This window comes from Mirounga leonina, unplaced genomic scaffold (genome assembly GCF_011800145.1).
Source record: "Mirounga leonina isolate KUSES-001 unplaced genomic scaffold, KU_Mleo_1.0 Mir_418, whole genome shotgun sequence".
Classification (NCBI taxonomy): domain Eukaryota; kingdom Metazoa; phylum Chordata; class Mammalia; order Carnivora; family Phocidae; genus Mirounga; species Mirounga leonina.
Genome location: NW_023270739.1, coordinates 3,242,509 through 3,263,786, shown reverse-complemented (window position 1 = coordinate 3,263,786; position 21,278 = coordinate 3,242,509). Strand labels below are relative to the sequence as shown.

General features: G+C 57.1%; 1 protein-coding gene across 1 annotated transcript in view; it reads right to left on the bottom strand.

Moving 5' to 3' along the window:
* Positions 1–21,062, bottom strand: part of LOC117998603 (NADH-cytochrome b5 reductase 3) — a 28,352-nt gene extending 7,290 nt beyond the window's left edge. The window contains exons 1-7 of the mRNA XM_034987364.1: positions 20,956–21,062; positions 11,827–11,958; positions 8,897–8,969; positions 8,430–8,536; positions 5,760–5,889; positions 5,212–5,295; positions 4,894–4,979 (exon numbers count right to left, since the gene is read on the bottom strand). Coding sequence (XP_034843255.1) covers positions 4,894–4,979; positions 5,212–5,295; positions 5,760–5,889; positions 8,430–8,536; positions 8,897–8,969; positions 11,827–11,958; positions 20,956–20,976 — 633 coding nt within the window. The 5' untranslated portion in view covers positions 20,977–21,062. The remainder of the gene's footprint in view (positions 1–4,893; positions 4,980–5,211; positions 5,296–5,759; positions 5,890–8,429; positions 8,537–8,896; positions 8,970–11,826; positions 11,959–20,955) is intronic.
* Between the last annotated feature and the right edge of the window lie 216 nt (positions 21,063–21,278).

The window sequence follows — 21,278 nt, the reverse complement described above, 5'->3', positions numbered from 1 at the left end:
AGGAAGCGAAGAGCTGAACACAGGTGCAGTCAACTACAGAACAAGGAAAGACCGAAGCAAACAGGCCAAAACCTGCGCAGTGTCTGTCCCACTTAAAATAGCAGTTGGTGGGGGTGCCTGGGTGGCTCAGTTGGTTAGGCAACTGCCTTCGGCTCAGGTCATGATCCTGGAGTCCCGGGATCGAGTCCCGCATCGGGCTCCCTGCTCGGCAGGGAGTCTGCTTCTCCCTCTGATCCTCCTCCCTCTCATGCTCTCTGTAGCTCATTCTCTCTGTCTCAAATAAATAAATAAAATCTTTAAAAAAATAAAATAAAATAAAATAAAATAGTAGTTGGTTCTGGTGACAGGTGCCCCATCCCTCAGATAAGCCTCCTTACGTTCTGGTATCTTGGGTTGCACATCCTTAAATCGGGAAATGCAGACAACTAGTCCCCAAATCACACCTGCTCCTTCCACAGTCTCACCTACGCTGTGGCCTACAGCTCCCCACTCTCTGCTCCCACCGGCTTCATCCAGTTGGCACCATGTGGCCAGTCCTTCAGCTTGGTGTCACGTCCTCCAGGAAGCCTTCCTAGACTCCCCAGGGGCATCAGTGACCTGTTCCTCACATGACCCCTCTGACCACAGGCCTCTCTGCCTCACGAGTCTCCAGGTCACTCCCAGATAGAAGGGGCTCCTCGAGCCAGTGGGCGGCGTGACTGACTTCATGGGACTGTTATAAACTGGGGGCCAAAGGGCTCTGTCAACCAGAGGGGATCACCTACTCACAAACCACTACTGAGCCCCTGAGCTGGGGCAGCATGGCCCTCCCCAGGGAGGCAGACCTGGGAGAGGTGGGGATGCATTTTCTCTGCTCCCACAGGACCAATGGCACCTCTACATGCTCAGCGAAAGGGGCTACTGGGGGTCTATTCACAGCAGGGACTGAGCAGGAAAGGACGGATGATTCGAAGCCACAGCAATTAATATTTCCTGAGTAACCACTGCGTGGAGGGGGTCTTGCTGACAGGAGGGACTGACCCAGCTCCAGGTGCACTTATTCTCACAAGGACCCTGAAGGTCTGGTTTCTCAGTATTCCCCTCCAGGAAATGGGCTGCAGGCAGGAGGCATGAGTCTCTGCAGGTCCCAGGGAGGAGGATGTTGATTGTTTCTTCCATTTCTTTTCTTTTCTTTTCTTTTTTGAAGTAGGCTCCATGCCCAGCGTGAAGCCCAATGCAGGGCTTGAACTCGCAACCCCGAGATCAAGACCAGAGCTGAAATCAAGAGTCAGACACTTCATCGACTGAGCTGCCCAGGTGCCCCTCGTTTCTCCCATTTCTCAGGGGGGCAGTGGGCCCCTCCTGCCCTGATCGAGTGAGGACAGGGCCAGGGCTCAGGCTGGACAAGCTCTGTGTAAAAAATGCTAAAATATGGAAGTAAAGAAAAATCCCGATAGTCTTCAGAGATAACAAGTGTTAGGATTTTTTGTATGTCTTTTAGGCTTCGCTTTCTAATAAGTACGTATACTTTCTTTTTAACAAAAATGGGATCAGAGGACGCATGCCACCTTGTCACCTGCTCTTCCAAGGTAAGAACATGTCACAGACCCTCCATGTGTCATCAGCCTCTGAGTGCCTGCGCTTCCCTTACCAGCTGCCCAGATTGCGCCAGACAGAGGGACCACCTGTTCTCCACTGAAGGGCATTTAAATCGTTTTGAACACCCTCCTTCATAAACAATGTCTCTCTGCCCATCCTCACTGCCCTACCAATTCCTTAGATAAATCTCAGAAAGTGGAGTTCGGGGCAGAAAACTCCACACGGGTAAGGCATTCGATACACGTGGGTTTCAGTCATTCACACACCAGCAGGGCGCCCAACACCGTCCCTCTTCCTACGCCTTTGCCGGCCCTGGGTAATAACCATTTAGTCTTGGCCAATCAGATGGATGGAAAGTAAAGCTCATGTTTTATTTACTTATGTATTTACTTTAAAGTTTATTCATTCATTCTTTTTTTTTTTTAAGTAATCTCTATGCCCAATGTGGAGCTCGAACCCATGACCCCGAGATCAAGAGTTGCGTGCTCTTCCCAACGAGCCAGCCAGGTGCCTGTATTTTTTATTACTTAAAAAAAAAGGTAAGTTTGTCACTGGCTCTAGTTGTATCTTACTAGTTTGAAAAGACTCTTTCTATATTGGTGATGAGGTACGGATTTTTCCCGGAGTTATTTATCAATCTTATTTATAAGGTTTTCTCATTTGTAAGCCAATGGGCTCTTCTTTCGTGTCTTGCTTACACTGCCCATCCTCATTCATTCATTCAGTACTCATAAAAATGCTCACCTAGCCCCTCTAAAGCTTCACTTTTCTACGTATACATTTTTTTTTTTTAAAGATTTTTATTTATTTGACAGAGAGAGACACAGTGAGAGAGGAAACACAAGCAGGGGGAGTGGGAGAGGGGGAAGCAGGCTCCCGCCGAGCCAGGAGCCCAATGTGGGGCTCGATCCCAGGACCCTGGGATCATGACCTGAGCTGAAGGCCCAACCAACTGAGCCACCCAGGTGCCCCTCTACATGTATATTTTTAACCTAAACCTCATTTTACTGGAAGGTTAAAGTAGGGATCTACTCCACATTTTCCAAATTCATAGCAACTAAGCCGACACTCTTTTCGTCCCTCTCCTCGGGTTGAAATGCCACCTGCAAAGCCTTGGATATACTTGGGCCTGTTTCTAGGCCAGTGCTGCTCAGCGGAACTTTCTGCAATGATGGGGATGGGAATGTTCTAGATCTCTTATCCCAGACAGTAACCACAAGCCACAGGTGGCTACAGAACCCATAAAACGCGGCTAGTAAAACCAGGAAAGTGAGTTGTAAATTTTAGTTAATCCTCATTAACTTAAATATAAACAGCACATGTTCTAGCATGTTCCAGCACAGTCTAGACTTTCCATTATGTTACCAGAAATGCTTTAAGTCCAGTAAGCCCGGCTGTCACATGTGGTTCAGGAACCACTGTTCCCAACACTGATGCTTTAGTAGCACCCTCCAGCGGGCTGGATTCCTCCTTCTTATTCTTTCTTCTCAAAACTTTCTTGGTTGTGCACGGACACTTTGTCCTCACATAATACTAACACCTTCTCTGCTTTTTTTCCACTCTCCTGCCACCACGGGGGCACACTGCAACTTCCAAAGGCTATGTAACTTGCCACACTGCCCCAACCGAATGCAAAAACAGGTATGGAATCCAGCTGCTTCTAATAAGCCAGACATTAGAAAGGTTTGCAAACAGGGGGCGCCTGGGTGGCTCAGTTGGTTAAGCGACTGCCTTAGGCTCAGGTCATGATCCTGGAGTCCCGGGATCGAGTCCCGCATCGGGCTCCCTGCTTGGCAGGGAGTCTGCTTCTCCCTCTGACCCTCCTCCCTCTCCTGCTCTCTGTCTCTCATTCTCTCTATCTCAAATAAATAAATAAAATCTTTAAAAAAAAAAAAAAAGGTTTGCAAACATATAAAACGGGACGACATTTTCTAAAATAGTTATTTTTCATAAAATACGCTCTGGCTCAAGTCCTGGTCCCACTACTTCCTGTGAGCCTGGTCGGTCAAGCACCTCTCTGGGTATCTGAGCTCAGAGCTATAAAGTGAGCAATTCCACCACCCTGGCTAGTGAGCCAACAGGCCTGAGGATGCCCTGTACAGGCAACACAAGAGTGACAGCCTCCGGGGCGCCTGGGTGGCTCAGTTGGTTGGGCGACTGCCTTTGGCTCAGGTCATGATCCTGGAGTCCCGGGATCGAGTCCCGCATCGGGCTCCCGGCTCGGCGGGGAGCCTGCTTCTCCCTCTGACCCTATCCCCTCTCATGCTGTTTCTCTTTCTCTCTCTCTCTCTCAAATAAATAAATAAATAAAATCTTAAAAAAAAAAAAAAAGAGTGACAGCTTCCAGAGACTAGCCCAGCAGCACCGAGTGGAACCGCCATCCCCCACCCCACCCCACCCCCACCAGCTTGGAATTACTGGCTCTTCCCACCCACTCCGGGGCCTCATCAAAGCCACCTCCGTTGGCTCCAGGGCAGTATCCTGTAGTTGTGGGAGTCCAAGGACCTTACAGATGGACGGGACAGAGCCTGGGCCAGAGAGGCCCTGGGACAAGCTGACCTGAACCGTATCTAGAGGCGCGGCAGGCCTGAGCGCGGGCCCCGCGCTGTTGGGGGAGGGGTATCTCACCTCGGCCTTCCCCCAAAGGGGTGTCACTTTGCAAAATCCACATACTCAGTCATAAAACACTAAACCTAGAAAGACCCTTGGGGTGACCTTGTTTCATCAGCTAATTCCACAGTGAGGGAGCAGAGCCCAGAGAGGGAAAGTGGTCTGTCCAAGGTCACACAACAGGCCAGGGCAGACAGGCGGTAGGGTAGGCGTGGGGAGGAGGACATGCACTCGGGAGTCAGAGAGACCAGGTCCAGACCCGGCCCCGAGACCCCCAGCTCAGGGCAGGCCTGCAGCTGTGCTCTCGGCCCCTCTGTAAGGATTGGCTCCTCCGGCTCCAGGCCAGCCCTAGCCCCAGCCCAGGCCAGCATTCTTCCACTTCACTGCCGGGTTCCTACCTCTGTTTGTGGGGCGAGTGCTGAGGTTCAGAGGAAGCAGCCAGGGAGCAAATCCCAGGGTGGGGGGTGCTCCAGGTGCCTCACCCCCTCGGCCCCCAAAGCAGCCCCACTTGGGTCAGACACTGGGCTCCAGACTGAAAAGCCTGACCCCCACCAGCCGCAGGAAGGCTGCCCGTGCCCAGGACACTCAGAGCACCCTCATATTTCAGCCACGGAGCCGCACAGACCCCCTGAGCGGTGCCTCGCAGGGCCCTGCACCCCCTCTCTGCAGGAGCCCGGTTTGCACGTCTCGGGATCACCCACTGACCTGGTTGGCAAACAGGAGGTGGCACACGGTAGGGTCATGTGGGTCTTTCATGATGGCGCGGATCACCTGCAGCATCGGGGTGATGCCTGCAAAACAGCAGCCCCCCACACGCTGAGTGAGCCCCTGCTGTATTCGTGCACACAGGCCCAGGCCCAGGCAGGGGGTGGCGTGTCAGGACAACTGGGCCTGGGCTCCTGACCTCGGGGAGCTCACAACTGCTTCTAATCTGTGCCTCGTCCCATGGTCTGACCCTGACCTTGACCCCCACCCATGACATCTGCCTGCCGAGGCTCAGCAAGGGGCTCAGAGTCCACGTACCGGTCCCTCCTGCAATCATGCCGACAGACTTCACCATCTTGATGACGGGGTTGGACTTCTTGTCTGGACGGATGGCAAACTTTCCTGCGGAGAGGAGCAGGGAGGAGATGGGGAGACCCCAGCTCTCAAACATGCCAAGCTTGGGGCTAGATGGGCTGGAGCACCGGCCCCCGCTTCGGGGGTCTGAGGTGTGGGCAGCCACCATTGGGGGTAAGACAGGATGAGAGAGTGACAAAGCCAGCAGAGAGGAGCAGGAAGATGGGCCCTTCATTCCCACCACAGACAGTGTGGGGGGCAGTGGTGAGGCTGGGGAGCCAGAGATGCTCTGGCTCGATGCTTTCACTTGTCTGGTTTCAGTCAAACAAAGCCGGTCTGTGGGCAGCCAGTCTGCAACCCCTGTGCTGGCCAACTTCCCTCCTATACAGCCGGGGAAACGGAGGCCCCAGAGAGGAGACCGGCTGCCCAACAAGGGCCACCCACCCAGGCAGCAGCAGACCCAGCATGCACTGTGCCCACCGGGGCCTCCGGGCACTCCAACCCAAAATCACCTTTGCCCTGGTAGACCAGCAGCCCGTTCGGGCCCCGGAACTCAATGGTGTCTCCAATCTTCAGGCTTTCCAGGTACTGGGACATCTTCCCTCCAGCAGGGAACTTGGGATGGGTGTCTTTGAAGTAAACCTGCAAGACACACCCAGTCCTCAGGCCCCGTTCCCAGGGTCACCGGGCTGAGCTCTGGGCCGCAGAGGGAAGGGAGCGCCTCTTCCAGGGTTCTCTGCGGCCTGTGCGTGGCTCTCTCACGTAAGGCCCTGTCCACCCATCTAAACTCACCCATCTGCATGCCAGCCCCCCAGGAGTCTGCTTTTCCCTAACATTCCCTCTGAACAAAGCGTCAGCCTGGTGAACAAGGCTCCCAACTCGAGGGCTTAATGTATTAACGTTCGGCCAAGAACGGTCTCTGTGTCCCCTCCCGGTGGGAGATTCCCACGCTGTCAGCACAGAAAAGGCTCCGGGAAGTGGGCTTAGCTCCCTCTTGTGCATGTTTGGTTTTTTCCATTCTGTGCTGTCATAAAAACAGCGTTTCTGGAACAACTTCCCTCCCTGTGCCCTGTGAGACTTCCCTTTTGAGAGAAAAGTGCTACAAGACAGAGACGGGGAGCCTGAGGGCATGCAGCTCACCCTGCCCAGGGCTGAGGGTGCTGGGCTGGCGGGGGGAGGGCCAGCAGCAGTGATGGGCAGGGAGGGGCGGCTGGGGAGGGAGACAGGCAGCCCAAAAGGCCTGGGCCTCGGGGAGAACACAGCACAGGGGGGTGTCAGCATGGGGGAAGCGCAAGGACAGGGAGAGGCAGCCAGAGCCATGTGCAGGCCAGGACTCTGACCTTTGTCCGGGGCCAGTGGGGAGCAGGGAGCAAGGTCTCTGAGCCAGAAGGGGCCTGGTCTTCCTGAGTTTCCCATCCTCTACTTGGATCCCAGCCCCACCCCCAACACCTTCTCCACATCCGGCTAGAGTGATTCCAACAAGAACAGATGCTCCAACCCTCGACACATTCCCTTTCCTTCTGGACAAAGCCCTAAACCTTACTGCCTCCCTATCCCCCCTAGTCCTCTGAAGCCCCTGCCCTTTGGCTGCATCAGTCTTTTTTTTTTTTTTTTAAAGATTTTATTTATTTATTTGACAGAGAGAGAGACAGCGAGAGAGAGAGCACAAGCAGGGGGAGTGGGAGAGGGAGAAGCAGGCTTCCCGCTGAGCAGGGAGCCCGATGCGGGGTTTGACGCCAGGACCCTGGGATCATGACCTGAGCCGAAGGCAGATGCTTAACGACTGAGCTACCCAGGTGCCCCAGGCTGCATCAGTCTTTAAGCCTACTTCTGACTTCAGGACCTTTGCACCGGGAAGGTCCTTCTCCTTCCTCTCCGTCTGGTCAACGCCTCCTCGGCCTCCACGTCTTGGCCCTCTGTTACCTGCCCAGGGGAGCAGCTCCCATCACCCCACCTGCCCCACTCTGTGCCATTCCTGGTGCTCAGTCTCATGTGCTTCTCCCCTGGAGCAAGGGTATCCACTCTCCAGGCAAAGACAGGCTCCCGAGCCTGGGCCTGGGCACCCAGTACAATCTAAATGACACTAAGCTAAGGAGGGACCCAGGCCGAGCTCCTTTCCTGTCCTCACAGACCTGGCGCCACCCCAGGACACTGTGAGACCCAGGGCCTCAGCTGCGGCCCACAGGGGCCTCTGCCTCTGTCCTTCCGCCCACGAGGGGCCCAGTGAGGGGGCCCACACAGTGGAGTTAGGACAGTAAGCCTGGCCCCCAGGAGTGCTGAGCCAGGGTGGCCATGGGGGTTTGGGCCTTTCCTGGGAGGGTCTCCACACCCCACCTCCACTGGCCTGGGCTGGTTTGCATTTGTTGGACGTGTAATCTGAGTACATGGATCGTTCTGTAAAGCTTGTGCTTCTAATTTTCACAAAAGTATACTGTGCTATGGTTGTCATTTCTCTTTCCACTTGATGTGATGACTTTTTTTTTAGAGAGAGAGAGAGAGAGCACACATGCGAGAGAGCACAGTGCGCAAGTAGGGGGGAGGGGCAGAGGGAGAGAGAATTTCAAGCAGACTCCACGGGGCTCGATCTCACAACCCTGAAATCGTGACCTGAGCCAAAATCAAGAGTCGGACACTTAACCAACTGAGCCACCTGGGTGCCCCTCAACGTGATGATTCTTAAGATCCTTGCCGGCTGTCTGGGCGTCTCTGATCTAATGGCTTCATCTCTTCCACAGCGTGTACCCACCCCTCACCCATGATGGATCTCAGCTCCCCAGACAACGACCTGAGCTCCTCACACCACTCTTGAGGGGGCTTTAGACTGTTTCTTAGGGAAACGTGCTCAGGAAAGGACCGGCTGGTCACCGAGCCCGTGTGACTGAGTGTGGTGGGGCAGGCCCCCTGGGGCCACAACCGGACACCCAGTGCCCTAGGCTCTGCCCGTCCAAGAGCAGGCAAGTGAGCTCTGCACGAGCTGGTCAACCTTCCTGGTTTCTCTCCTGCAGACGATCTGTCCTTAGATCCTGCCCTCTGCCAAGCCCCCACATTTGGCTTGTGCTGGGAAACTCCAGTTGGCTATTCATTCAGAAGCCAGGCACGAGGGAGCACTGGGCCTTCAGAGACCAGAGTACAAGGGATGTGGTCCCTCCTGCCCCCACACGGCCGCGGCCCCAAGACCTCACCTTGATGACCAGGTCCACAAAGCCCTTGTCGTCATCGCTGGAGACGGGCGTGTAGGGCCGAATGACCAGGTTTCCATCGATCCGAGCTGAGAGGTAGATGTGCTGGCCTGCAGGATGAGGAGGGGTGATGCCGGTCCCGAAGGGGCCACGGACTACCTTCTGCAGGCTGTGCTGGGTCGAGTCAGCCATCGCCCCGTGCTCCGCCCTGTCCTCAGAGGCCAGCCTGGCCTGGGCTCCAGGGCCCCCTTCCCGCCCCCACCCCCCGGGGAGTCCCATCACGCCCCAGCCTCCTGCTGCCACACCTCTGCTCCTGCCGGGGACACTGCCGGGGACAGCGGGGATGTCCCCTCTCTTTCAGACACTCATCTTTGGAGGCCCAGTGTGGCTGTCACCTTGAAGCCTTCCCCACTCTCCCTAGTTCAAGTGTAAAGCTCCCACTCTCTGACCCAGCCCCCGGCGTCACTCACCGACGGGGAGGCCCAGGATGTGCTCGGGCGATGGCAGGGCGAAGCGGAAGCGCCGGGTGTCGTGGTTGATCAGCTGCAAAGAGACCCGAGCCGTTGGGCGGCACCCCGCCCCCAGCCCTCAGAGCTGCTCGTGCCCCGTGCCACCCGGAAGGGATGCTGTTGCCACTGCGGACACACATCCTGCACACGCGTGTGCACGGGCGCCGGAGGCAAGCATACCGCGTCTGCTCCCACTGGCCCAGGGAAGGGCAGGGGCCCGCCCGGGGCCACCCAGCGAGGTGATCAGGGTAGGGAACAAACGCAGGATCCCAGAGGGAGGCTGCCAGATGGCCCAGAGAATTCTGGCGGCAAGGGGGAGGATCCAACCCTGCCATCAGCTTGGGCAGTGTCCTGGGGTGGCAGGAAGACCTCGGGCCCTGGGCTGGCAAGCTAGGGGCAGAGCTGAGACAAGGCCCGTGTACCCGGGCCGAGGACACAAGAGAGGGGCTCCAGACTACACTAAAAGCCCCCTGAGAAGTGGGACGGCTGTGACTGCAGCAGGGCTGCACAGGGCAGGAAGCGTGCCTGCCCCACTGCTCACGAGGTCATGGCCATGGCTAAGAGCCCTAAGCCAGGCCTCCACCCTGTGCAGGATGGGCAGGTGACAGCCACTTCCCCTCCAGAGCAGGGCAGAGGCTGGTTAAGGGCCAGGCTGGGCCGAAAAAGGAGCCGGAACCCAAGCCCCTGAATCCCCATTAAGCAGTCTTAAACCAAGGCCAGGGGAGGCAAGCCTCCCACAGTAAGCTGTAGTCAGAGCCGGGAACAAGCCCAGCACCCCAGCCCCCTGAGGCCCCTGTGGGGTCTCTCCTGCACCCGGGGCAGCCAGGACGGGGGGTGTGGAGGGGCCGCACAGAAGGCAGGCCGCTGTCCAGCACTGGTCTGCGCCCACACGAGACCAGGCGACGTGGCAAAGTCACGGATGGACACAGTGTCATCACTTGGAGGGAGGACAGCAGACTCCTCCAGAGGAGCAGAGCATCATTCTGAGTGTCCCTGAAGCGTCCGAGCAGAGCCAGGAGGCCCGAGTCTCAGAAAGCCAGAGCCCACCCACCACTCAGGACGCAAGCAGCAGTCTCTCCACCCCAGCAGCCCAGGCCTGAGGCTGCCTCCCCCGGGAACCTTGCACTCCACGCAAACGGAGCCCCCAGGCCTCCTGGGAACAGATTCCAGGATTATCCATTGGTCCTGGGGCTCAAGGTCAGAAACCCACATGCCAGACAATTTTTGGAAGAAGAAGAGAAACGAGGGAAAGACTGATAATTCTTGGGCTGGATGACAGTGGCAGGGCACATCTGTGTGGGGCTCAGCACGGTGCTGGCGTTCAGGAGGCTGCTGGCCGTGATGAGCCGAGCAGTCGACCCCCAGAGCTTCAGGGGGACCTTGAGGGTCAACAGGTACGGGGAGGGCAAGCAGTGGGGGCTTCCCTGTGCCCCTGGGGGAGCTTAGCAAAAGTATCAAAAAGCGGACCCACCTGCTGACCCCGGAAAGCCACCACTAGGCTACAACGGGGAGGCGGCAGATTTAACTGCTAAGACATTAGCCTCCGGCTCAATCAAAAGGGACTGGTGGGTCCACTGTGCAACATCCCTACAGGGAAATACCAGACAGTCGTCAAAAATAATGAACCAGCTTTAGGTGAGATGTGATAAGGTGTCCATGTTGTATGGCTGGCTAAAAAAATCAGGTTATTAAAAAAGTGAGAGTAAGTATATACACGCCTAAAACTCTGCAAATCCACGTATATGAATGTGATGCCCAGAAAAGGCTCACACGGGCCCGTGAACTGGGACCCTCCACACGGGGAAGGCGTGGCAGGGGATGGGATGGACGGGACGTTAATACTTCACAAAGAATTTTTATAGTGAGCACATACAAGCCACACATTCCTTCTGGAATTAAAATTTTTTAAAATATATATAAAACATAATGAAAAGATAAAGCCTGGTAAAAGCCTCTGGGAAGCGATTTTTTTTTCCCCCATCTTTGGTTTTTGACGTTGTCTGTGACCTCCCGGTCCTGTGCCTCAGGGGACCTCAGACTCGCATGGAGCTCAGGGTGGAGCCAGGGCCCAGGGCTCAGGGCCTGGCAGGTGACTTTCTCTGCTCCATGACTCAGTTCTCCCTGTCACACCCTTCCAAGGCAGCTGCCGGGGGCCAGAAATAGCAGCAGGGAGGGGCTCTGCTGAGGGAGAGTAGGGAGAAAAGCAGCTGTTATAGGGAGGCAAGTCAAAGGAGGGAGAGGATGGTTTTAAATCATGATCAGACGTTTGAAAAGGAAAAGGGTCAAACAGGAGGGCAAGAGTAAGCCTTCCAGAGGGGTGGATGGAGCCCCATAGCGAGATAACGGGATCACGAATCTGCACAGAGGAAGAGATACCGGGGTCCAACAAGTACCAGGCCTGGAGTAGATGACCGTGGGGGCAGGGAGCAGTCATTCACTTTAAGGAAAGGGGCACTGGGCTGGGAAGCTCCTGGGACCAAGGCGGGGGTAGGCCTGAATTCTGGTTCTACCCCTAACTCACAATGTGACCTCCAACGCCCCCCTGCTCCCCTCTTGCCCTCTGTTTTCCCATCTGTTAAATGGGCGCTTCGACCCCAAAGTCCTGAGGGATCCCTCTTGTTCTGGCTTTCTGTGGGATAGAGAGCGTAGTTCGGAGAGCAGGCTCTGTGGTCAGAGACCTGGGTTTGAATCCTTCTGCATGCTTACAGGTAACTTTAGAAGGCAACATCACTTCAATTTCCCATCTATAAGAAGGTCAAACAACAGGACCTACTTTGGAGCGGGGGCCGGGGCCCTGAGCACACACAGCAGGTGCTGAGAAACACTGTGATGCTGGCAAAGAGGGCGAGGAGCCTCCATGGGTCCAGACCCCCACGGTGTCAGGCACTCACCTCCTTGTCGATGAGCCGCAATGGGTACTTGATGTCCGGGCTCTCAAGGGTGATGGCCGGGGTGGAGCGCTGGAACAGCTTCATGAGCAGGCTGTAGAGGAACCAGACTGGGGAGAGGACCACGTGGCCCAACTGAAATGACAGGGACAGACCCACGAGGTCAGTGTGGGTACGGGGAGGGGCCTGCCCCCTGCCCTTCCCGCAGACACACCAGCTGGTTCACACCTCCAGGCCTCTGCTCATGCTGTCCCCTCTGCCAGGAGCACCCTCTCCCCACCATCCTCATCCAGGGAATCCCAGCATCCATTCTGGTGCCGGCTGGGCAAAGTTATAAAACCCAGGCACATGAAACCTATCACCGTATTCCTAAGTCACTGGCAAAGCTCCATTTCCCAGAGGAACCAGGACAAAGAAAGCTATGTAACAGAGCATGTGTCCCTTTTCACTTTGGCTGCCAGGAAGCTCAGAGTAAAGTTCACACGTAATTGTGCTTCATCTTGAGCACTGTGTATCTGTGCTCCCTCCCTCCTTCCCTTCCTTTAGTCAATTTCCCTGGTCCTATTAAGTGATGTTGAGCGCCAGCTCTATTTACATAGACACACCCCTGAGCCCAGAGTTCTGCCTTAAGGTGGGAGAGACAGCTGAGGCACTGAACTGGGCACTGGGGAGCTCTGCTCCTGCTGGCTGTGGGATCCTGGCTAAGTCCCTTCCCCTCTCTGAAATGAATGGACCAGATGATCTGCAAGGTCCCCTGAAACTCAGAGAGTCTACTGCTCAGCACCATGATGAGCCCCACACGGGCGTTCATCTCAGGACAACCCTCAGTGGGTTGTCATCACCACTTTACAGATGAGCAAGCAGCTCAGAGAGGTGAAGCAACGTGCCCACAGTCACACGGCAGCTGGTGGGTGGGGAGCTGCAATGTGAACCTGAGTCCACTCACTTCCCCAACCCCACTCAAACAGCGGGCCCATGCTCACTCTCCTGCGTGACCCCGAGAGGCTCCTCCTTGCCAGCCCCCTGCCCCCCCATATCTCAACCTCACAAAGACCCTAAGAGCTAGTTTAGATTTTTATTTATTTTTTAAAGTAGACTTCTTTTTAAGGATTTATTTATTTATGGGAGGGGGCGGAGCACACGAGCACGGGGTGGAGCAGCAGAGGGAGAGGGAAAGTCCCAAGCCGACTCTGTGCGGAGCATAGAGCCAGATGCGGGGCTTGATCCCACAACTCCGAGATCACGATCCGAGCCGAAACCAAGAGTCAGATGCTCAACTGACTGCGCCAGCCAGGCACCGGTGTTTAGATTTTTAAAAAACAGAAAACCCAAATCCCATGGCCAGATAGCTCACTGCTTCGGTTTACTTGGGGAGAACAACCTTGTGGAGGAAGACAAGTGGTCACCCGTTCTTTCTAGCTGTTTTTGTCCCGGGGGCAAATCACTCAGCCGCCTCTGAGCTGTTTCTCCATCTGTGAAATGGGATCGTTTCATCTGCCTCTAACCATGAGGAAAACAGTGAGGGCCATTCTCCAGGACAACTGGCCAAGACTCCTCAAAAATGTCAACGGCACAAAAAAACAAAGAAAGGTCAGAGAACTGGTCCCAATTAAAGGAAGCTCTGGTGGGTTGAATGGTGGCCCAAAGATATATCCACCCAGATCCTGGGAATGTGACCTGACTTGGATAAAGGGTCTTTGCCGATGCAACCATGCTAAGGATCTTGAGATGAGATCATCTGGGATTATTCTGGTGGGCCCTAAACCCCATGACAAGTGTCCTTATAAGAGAAAGAAGACTCAGAGGCCACATGACGACAGAGACAAAGACGAGCAAGGTGGCCATAAGCCAAGGAAGCTAAACATTGTTGACAGCCACTGGAAGCAGGAAGAGACAAGAAGGACCCTTCCCTACACTTCCAGAGAGGGTGGCCCTGCCAACACACTGATTTCAGACTTCTGGCCTCCAGAAGAGTGAGAGAATAACATCTGCTGTTTTATGTAGTTTGTGGTGACTGTTAAAGAGTCCTAGGAAACCAATATAGAGGCCAAACAGACAGAGCACCAGAATGCGATGAGTGGCTTTGGACTAAATCCTGCGTCAGAAATAAAACAGCTATAAAGGGCAATATTTTTTTAAAGATTTATTTATTATTTGAGAGAAAAGAGACAGAGAGAGTGAGCACAAGCAGGGGAGGGGCAGAGAGGGAGGGGGAGAATCTCAAGCAGACTCCCTGCTGAGCGCAGAGCCGGAAACAGGCTTGATCTCACAACCAGGACCAGAGCTGAAATCAAGAGTCGGATGCTCAACCGACTGAGCCACCCAGGCACCCCTATAAAGGGCAATATTGAGACAATGGGTGAAATCTGAATTAAGACCCATGGATTAGATAAGAGCATTGCAGGGGCGCCTGGGTGGCTCAGTCGGTTAAGCGTCGGCTTTGGCTCAGGTCATGATCCCAGGGTCCTGGGATTGGCCCCACATCGGGCTCTCTGCCCAGCAGGGAGCCTGCTTCTCCCTTTGCCTGCCACTCGCTCATGCGCTCTCTCACTCTCTCTCTCTTCTGTCAAATAAATACAAATCTTAAAAAAAAAAAAAGGGTAAGAGCATTGCATCAACGTTACTTTCCTGATTTGATCACTGTCCTGTAATTAGGCAACAGAATGGCCTTGTCCTTAGGGGGTAAAGGGGCATCGTACCTGTAACTTATTCTTAAATAGTTAAAAAAATAAATAAAATATACACACACCCACAATAAAGCAAATATAGTAAATGTTAACACTGGGTCCATCTGGGCAAAAAGTATACAATGGTTCTTTGCACATTACTGCAACTTTACTGTAAGTCTGAAATTATTTCAAAATAAAAAGTGGGGGTGGGGTGGGGAGGAGCCCACACTGGTGGTTTGAACAGTGCGGTGGTAGAGGCCCATTGAGGACGGCAGGAAAAAGCTCCTGTGTGTCCACACAGAACACTGCTTCTCCAGAAAGCTGGCTCACGTTTTGTTCTCCAAGCATCACTAGCACACCTCCCTGACTTTAATTCTCTCAGCAAATGACCATGTGTTCTCCTTATCATCATCCTACAAGTTCCCCTTTTTGCCTTGGTGGCCAGGAAGCTCAGAGCCAAGTTCTCTGCTTGCATGGAGGCCTCTTTGCTTCCTTTGTGGGCTTCTGGAGATAGCATATTCTGCAGAGCATGGACCTGGAAGTGGCTGGGTGAGAGGACCCTCACCTCTCAAGGTCCAACCCACTGCTCCCTGGCTTCCTAGAAGCCTTGCCAGGATTCCCCAGTTTCTATCAACCCAGGGAAGGCGCTCTGGCTGAGTACCTGAGGCCTCTCTGAGCCTCAGTGTTCTCATCTGTAGAAGGTAGGTAAGAGCTACTGCTCTGCCCACCTCCTGGGGGAGCCGAGATATGAGATGAGATGGGGGCGCCCAGGTCACAGAGGAATGTGGGTGCACACACAGGAGCTTTTTCCTGCCGTCCTCAATGGGCCTCTACCACCAGGGAGATGGAACACCCAGGTGAAGGAAGGGCAGAAGCACAAGATCCCATGGCAGGCCTGGCCCCTGCTCCCCAAACTGGCCCAGCAGCTTCAAGTTACCTTGTCGCAGCTGTGGTTTCAGGCCCTTTTTTGGGCTCAGAACAATGTGCCTTCTCTTCCGGGCAGGGCCTCCAGGCTGGGTACAGCCTAGGCCCCACCCCACAGAGCCCCTGGTCTGTGACTAATGAGTCTGAAGGAAAGGCCCATGGGAGCCAGCTAGGGCTCCCTTCTCCAACCCCACCCATCACAGCAGGGGCTGGGGCCATGCGGCAGGGGTCTCTGGCCACTGCCCATTTAACCAGCACCCACCGTATCCCAGGCACCACACGGCGTTTCGCCCATCCTGGGTCTCATTAAGGGGCCTGGTTGGCAGCCCTGAACCTGGGGGTCAGAAGGCCCAGGTCTGAAACCCCAGCTCAGGACCTCAGGAGAGAATCTCTGCCTCTCCAGGCCCCACCCTCCCCAAGTGCAAATGGACGGTCCCATCTAGGGCTGGGGAGGGGGGGGGGGGGCGGAGATGGAATAGGGCACACACAGACCAGGCCGGCAAACGTTTCCAAGCTGGCAATGCTCGGCAAATGGGATGTGAGCAAACCTGGGAGAATCCTCCTTTCGACCTCAGGCCATAGGCGCCATGATTATCATCAGGTTACAGATAAGGAAACAGACACCGGGAAGGCCAGTATCTTGCCCCAATCGCACCAAAGTCAATCCTCAGGGGACCACACTCACAGGGGATACTGCTGTCCCTGTTTCTCAGTTAAGTGACTTGCCTGTGGTCCTGCAGCAAGTCAAGGGGTGGAGCCAGGACTCAATGCCAGGCCTGTCTAGTTCTTCCTAGGCCACCTCCCAGGACGGATGCCCTCTCTGTGCCCTGGCCACAGAGCCCGAGGCCCGAATCCCACCTGCTCCACCACAGTCCGATATCCTGCCTCCCACAATGAGGCCCCAGCTGCCAAGCCAACAGGGCACCCACCCCCTCCTCAAACACCCACGATGGCTCCCCATTGCCTACACTCAAGGCCCCTACTGTATGGCTACAACTCTGGCCAAAAGCCCTTCTTGCCTCAGGCCTTTGCATACTCTTCTTTCTGCCCCAAATGCCCTTTTTCTTCCCTCATCCAAACAGGAAACTCCTATTCATTCTTCAGAGCCCAGTTCAAATGTCAAATCTTCCTTGACTGGCCCCTCCTTAGTTAATCAGGCCCTCAGAGGACTTCCACAGCCCCTGCTCCCCTCTGCAAAGTCTGTGGGAGTGAAGAGATTCTGCAGGCCCCTCCCAGAGAAGCCATATCCGTTGGGAACACTGCTGAGGGAGAAATGAAGTGAAGTTACATTTGCAGGAAATCACCATTGTAGGGAGCCCTGGAGATGAATTGAAATGACAGTAAGAGCCAGCTGGAGTTGTGTTTGGTGCTCCCTGGAGTTTTATTTTCCCGAGTGCACAGCCAAGTTTAATAACATAAGACCCCTTGGCCTGCAGCTCGCTCCCTTGCATTTCCTCACTGACCCACAGCAGTGGGAGATAGGCCAATTGCATTCATTTGACAAATGAGGAAACTGAGGCTCAGGGAGGCCCAGGGTGAAGTCTGGGCTTGGGTTCCCAATTTTCTGTCCCTTATCTCTCACCTGCCCCAAGCCCACAAACACTGGCAGTGAAAACGATTCCTAAGTCAACAGCTCTGAAGGCAAGTCCTGAACAAGGGCTGCAGCCCTAGCACAGACCTTCCAGATGCCAGGTCCCAGCCTCGGGGACCCCGGATGCCAGCCTGGGCTCAAACAGCCGGGGCCAGCGCCCACATGTGGTCACGGCTGACACGGAACAGCAGACCCCAGAGCAGAAGCCCCAGAAGGGTGGGGGCATCTGGGTGTCTCATCACCACGGCACCCCCAGAGCTCAGAGCAGAGACACTCCGTAAATATTTGTGGATAAATTCGTGAAGGGACAACAACAAGCCCCACCCCCGCCCCCACTCCAGGCCTTTCTCTGACTCTTTTTATTTTGTCTGGAAGTTTCAGGAACCAGGGCAAGAGGCCAGGTCCCTCCCGGGAAGGCACGGGCCTACCAGCTTACCCTGTCGATTTAAAAAACCCACAGCCCTCCACAGAGCACAGGCCCAGGCGGCTAGGATCCTAGCTTCGATCCTGTTAGGCGCACCCACCTTCCAGAGGTATGGTAGGATCAGTGCCAAGGCCAGAAGGGGCCGCCCACGTGGGCAGGTGGTACAGGTCAGCTGCCTCCCTTCCAGCGCCCACTGCCAGGGACTGGGCTCTGCAGAGCACTGGGCGGCCGCCTTGCGCGTAATTATTTCCCATAATCCTGAAGCCCATTCCAGGCCAGAAAGCTGAGGCCCAGGTGACAGACCTGGCCCAAGGGCCAGGATTTGAACCCCGGCATCTGGCTCGAGTCCATGCACTGAGTCACCGTACAACACTGCCTCTGTGTGCCCGCGGGCACCGTGCGGCCCCCGAGAGAGCAGAGGTGGACTTGGCATGCGCAACATTCCTACCCGGGGAGGCCGCTGTGGGCAGCTCGTCCTTCAGGCCAGAAACCCCCGGGGAGCACACCTACCAGGGCTCACGCTGGATTCGGGGGACACAAGCCAGGGCACCCTGCCCCTGGGGAGCTCAAGCCAGTGGGGAAGCCAGACGCAGTCAGGGGAAAGGGTACAGTGGCTTCATCTCCCGAAAACTGAAGGCTCTGCCAGATTCACAAGGGGCAGGGATGCCCTGTTCCCGCAACTTGGGTGCCGGCAACTCTGCAGCCCCCGCCAGCCCTGCACGCGACGGGCAGAGTAAACAGGAGGCAGACGGCTGAGGCCAAGGCCCCACCCCAGCTCCTCCTCAGCGCAGTTGCTCGTACACAGACACACACATGTACACACACACGTACACACACACGCACAGACCCACGTCACCACAGCCTTTGGGGGGGTGGGTCTAGGAGACAGCTGCCTCCCAAGCCTTGACCCGATGCCCCCCAGGCCATGCTCTGCCCACCAGGGAACCCAGCACCTGCCTTTCCTCACCTCTGCTGACACAGAAGGGGCAGCCAGAGTCCCAGGATGTCTCCAGGGAGCCCCCAGCTCGCCCACCAGTGCTGAGGGGCTGGGAAGCCTGCTCCCCTCCACGGGGCACCCTGCCCTGCTGCTCAGCCCCCGGAATTCCCTACTGGGACCGTGGCATCCACTCTACCCGGGTTAGGTCTGCGTGGGCAGACTGAGCCCCCCCCAGGTGCCAGCTCCCCGTGCTGAGCCTTACCTGCCTGTCGCCCACCAGCTGTTCTGCTGCGATCTGAGTGTCCACCCCCCTCCTGGTCCCCTTCTCAGGAAGTGGAAGGAAGTAGGAGGGAGGGGAGGAAGTTCAGCAGAGGGGGGCTCCTGGCTCGGAACTGTGGGGGAGGGGAACCGGGGCGGAGGGGCAGGTGCACAGCAATGCTGCTCTCAGCAGGGGAGACACAGCCCTGCTTTGCTGGGGCCAGGGCTGAGGGCCACAGATGAGGCACAGGGCAGCCAGGGCGGGGGGCAGGGGCAAGCCTGGGACTCTACCTGTAATGGCAGCCTGTCCGGGCCCACTGAGCACTCACGGCCGTGCTGGGGGCAGGGGAGCCACTGTCCTAGATGGCGGGCCAATCCCCGTGTCCCCCCCAGGTGGCTGACAGACTCAAATGCCACCCCTGCAGCGGGGGCCCCCTGGAGTATGGGAGGAGGCCTCCTGCAGAGCCTGCACATCTCCGATAAGACGTCTGGGGCCCGGGGCCCGAGCCAGCCTCCCGCAGACCCTGTGGAGACCGTGTGCCAGGAGGCCTAGCTCGGGTCTGCTGTGGGTATTTCGGGCTAAGCGGGGATCCCAGCAGGGCACATACAAGGAAGGGGCAATTCCTGCCCAGCCACCTGGGGGGAACACTGGGCGACTGGCCTGCCATCTGGGACTGCGGCCCCCCTGCCCCCAGCACAGCTGTGAGTCCTCAGTGGGCCCCCTGGACCGAGGAGGCCGGGGAGTTGGTGAGTCTCCTGACTCCCAAACAGGGCTCTGCCCCTCACAAGGGGGTTGCCAAGAGGCCTTGGCTCTTCAGCAAAAATGTATGGAGCGGCCACACGCTGGGGACGCACTGACGAATCCTACCAACACCAGCTAGAAGGTGAGAAGCGTTGGGAAACAGAGCAGGGGTGGGGGTCAGGGGGTTGAGTAATGGAGGAGGAGGGTCAGGACGTTACTCCGAAGCTGAGTAATACCCACAGGTTCGCCCTGGGCAAGGCTGCTCCTTGGTCTGAATGTCCCCCAGAGTCCTGGGCTGGGCCACAACTCCATGACAAGTACCCAGGCCAAGAGGCCTTTTGCCTCACGGTGAGGAGGAGCCTCCCAGAGCCAGAGGGAGGAAGCAGGCACCCTCCAAGGCCCAGGCACCCGGGGTGGCCGTGGCGGTGGAGGCAAGTGGCTCTGGGCCTAGTCCTCAGTGCCAGGCCTGTGACCAGGGACCAGAGTACGTGTAAGGGCATGGGAGGCTGCCCTCTGCCTACAGCCTTCACCCAGCCCGGCCACTGGGGCTTTTGAGAAATCCAAGAGCAGAGGCAGGTGTGTGGGGAGGCCCTGGGCCGACCCAGAAGTGACAGCATGGTGGCGGACTTAGGAGCCCACAAGTTCGGGCCCCACCAGGCACAGGCAGGCGGCCAAGCGTGAGCTGCATTTCTTCATCTGTGCAATGGGGCTCACAAGTCTGTCAGCTTCTAGCATTCACGGGAGAGCCGGAGCCAGGCCTGGCTGCGCCCCAGGGCCCCTCCCGGCAGGAGACAAGGCTGCAGCGCGGTCACTGTGGCCCAGAGAAGCCACAAACCCTGCCACCCGACCACAGTACACATAGACTCCACGCCTACATTCACGGGCTCTCCGATGCTCTCACACACATTCACTCCCACCTGCTCACTCGCTCACACACACACAGTCTCAGCCTCACACCTCCACACTCACGATGCCCACCACCCCTGCTTCGTAGATTCACACTCAGCCGCACATCTGCACTCTCAAACTCACGCACGTGCACACTCTCGTGCACACTCACACTTCACATATTCGATCAGCCGTGTACTTGCAATCACAAACTCGTGCGCATTCACACTCACACGCACTCTCGTGCACACTCACACCTCGCACTACACCTAGTCGTGTCATTTATTCCCGCCCAGCCACACACGGGCGCTCTCAGACTCCTGCACATTCCCACTCGCTCACCAGCACACTCAGTCACACTCCAGCTTTCCCCGCCGCACCCTCTCCCACCCTCACTCGCGCGGCTCACGGGCGCAGCCCGCTCCTCCCTCCACTGGGCGGGACCGGGCGGGATGTGAGGTGCGGGCGGGGAGGGGATGCGGGCGGGCGGGCGGGCGGGGCGCCCCGGTGCCCATCAGCCGAGGGCCCGCCCCCCGGGGCCCGCCGCCCGCACGTCCCCCGGGCAGGAGGGCTGGGTCCCGGCGACTGAGGGCCGGGACGTGAGTCGCGGCTCCCGCGGCCCACGCGCGGGGCCGGGCGGGCCGGGTGGGGTCTCCGCGGCCCCCGTCCCCGCGGCCCCCCGCGCCCCTCCCCGCCTACCGTGCTCAGCTGGGCTCCCATGGTGGCGCCGCACGGTGCTCGCTCCTCCGTCCCCGAGACAGTCGGGCCGCCGCGCCCAGGCCCCGCCCCCGGGCCGCGTCACCCTCGGGGAGGGGCGGGGCCGAGCGGGCCCAGGCGGCCCCGCCCCGCACGCCGCCGCGGGGAAGGGGCGCCGGGGGACCCCGCGCACGGCACGTGGCCCGCCGTGCGAGCGCGCGGCCGGGCTGGCCCGCGGGGCCGCCTGGGGTGGGACGTTGGCCGGCTCTGGGTCCCGTTTGTCAGCAGAATGGGGGAAGATGGCGCCCCCCCCCCCGATGGGATCC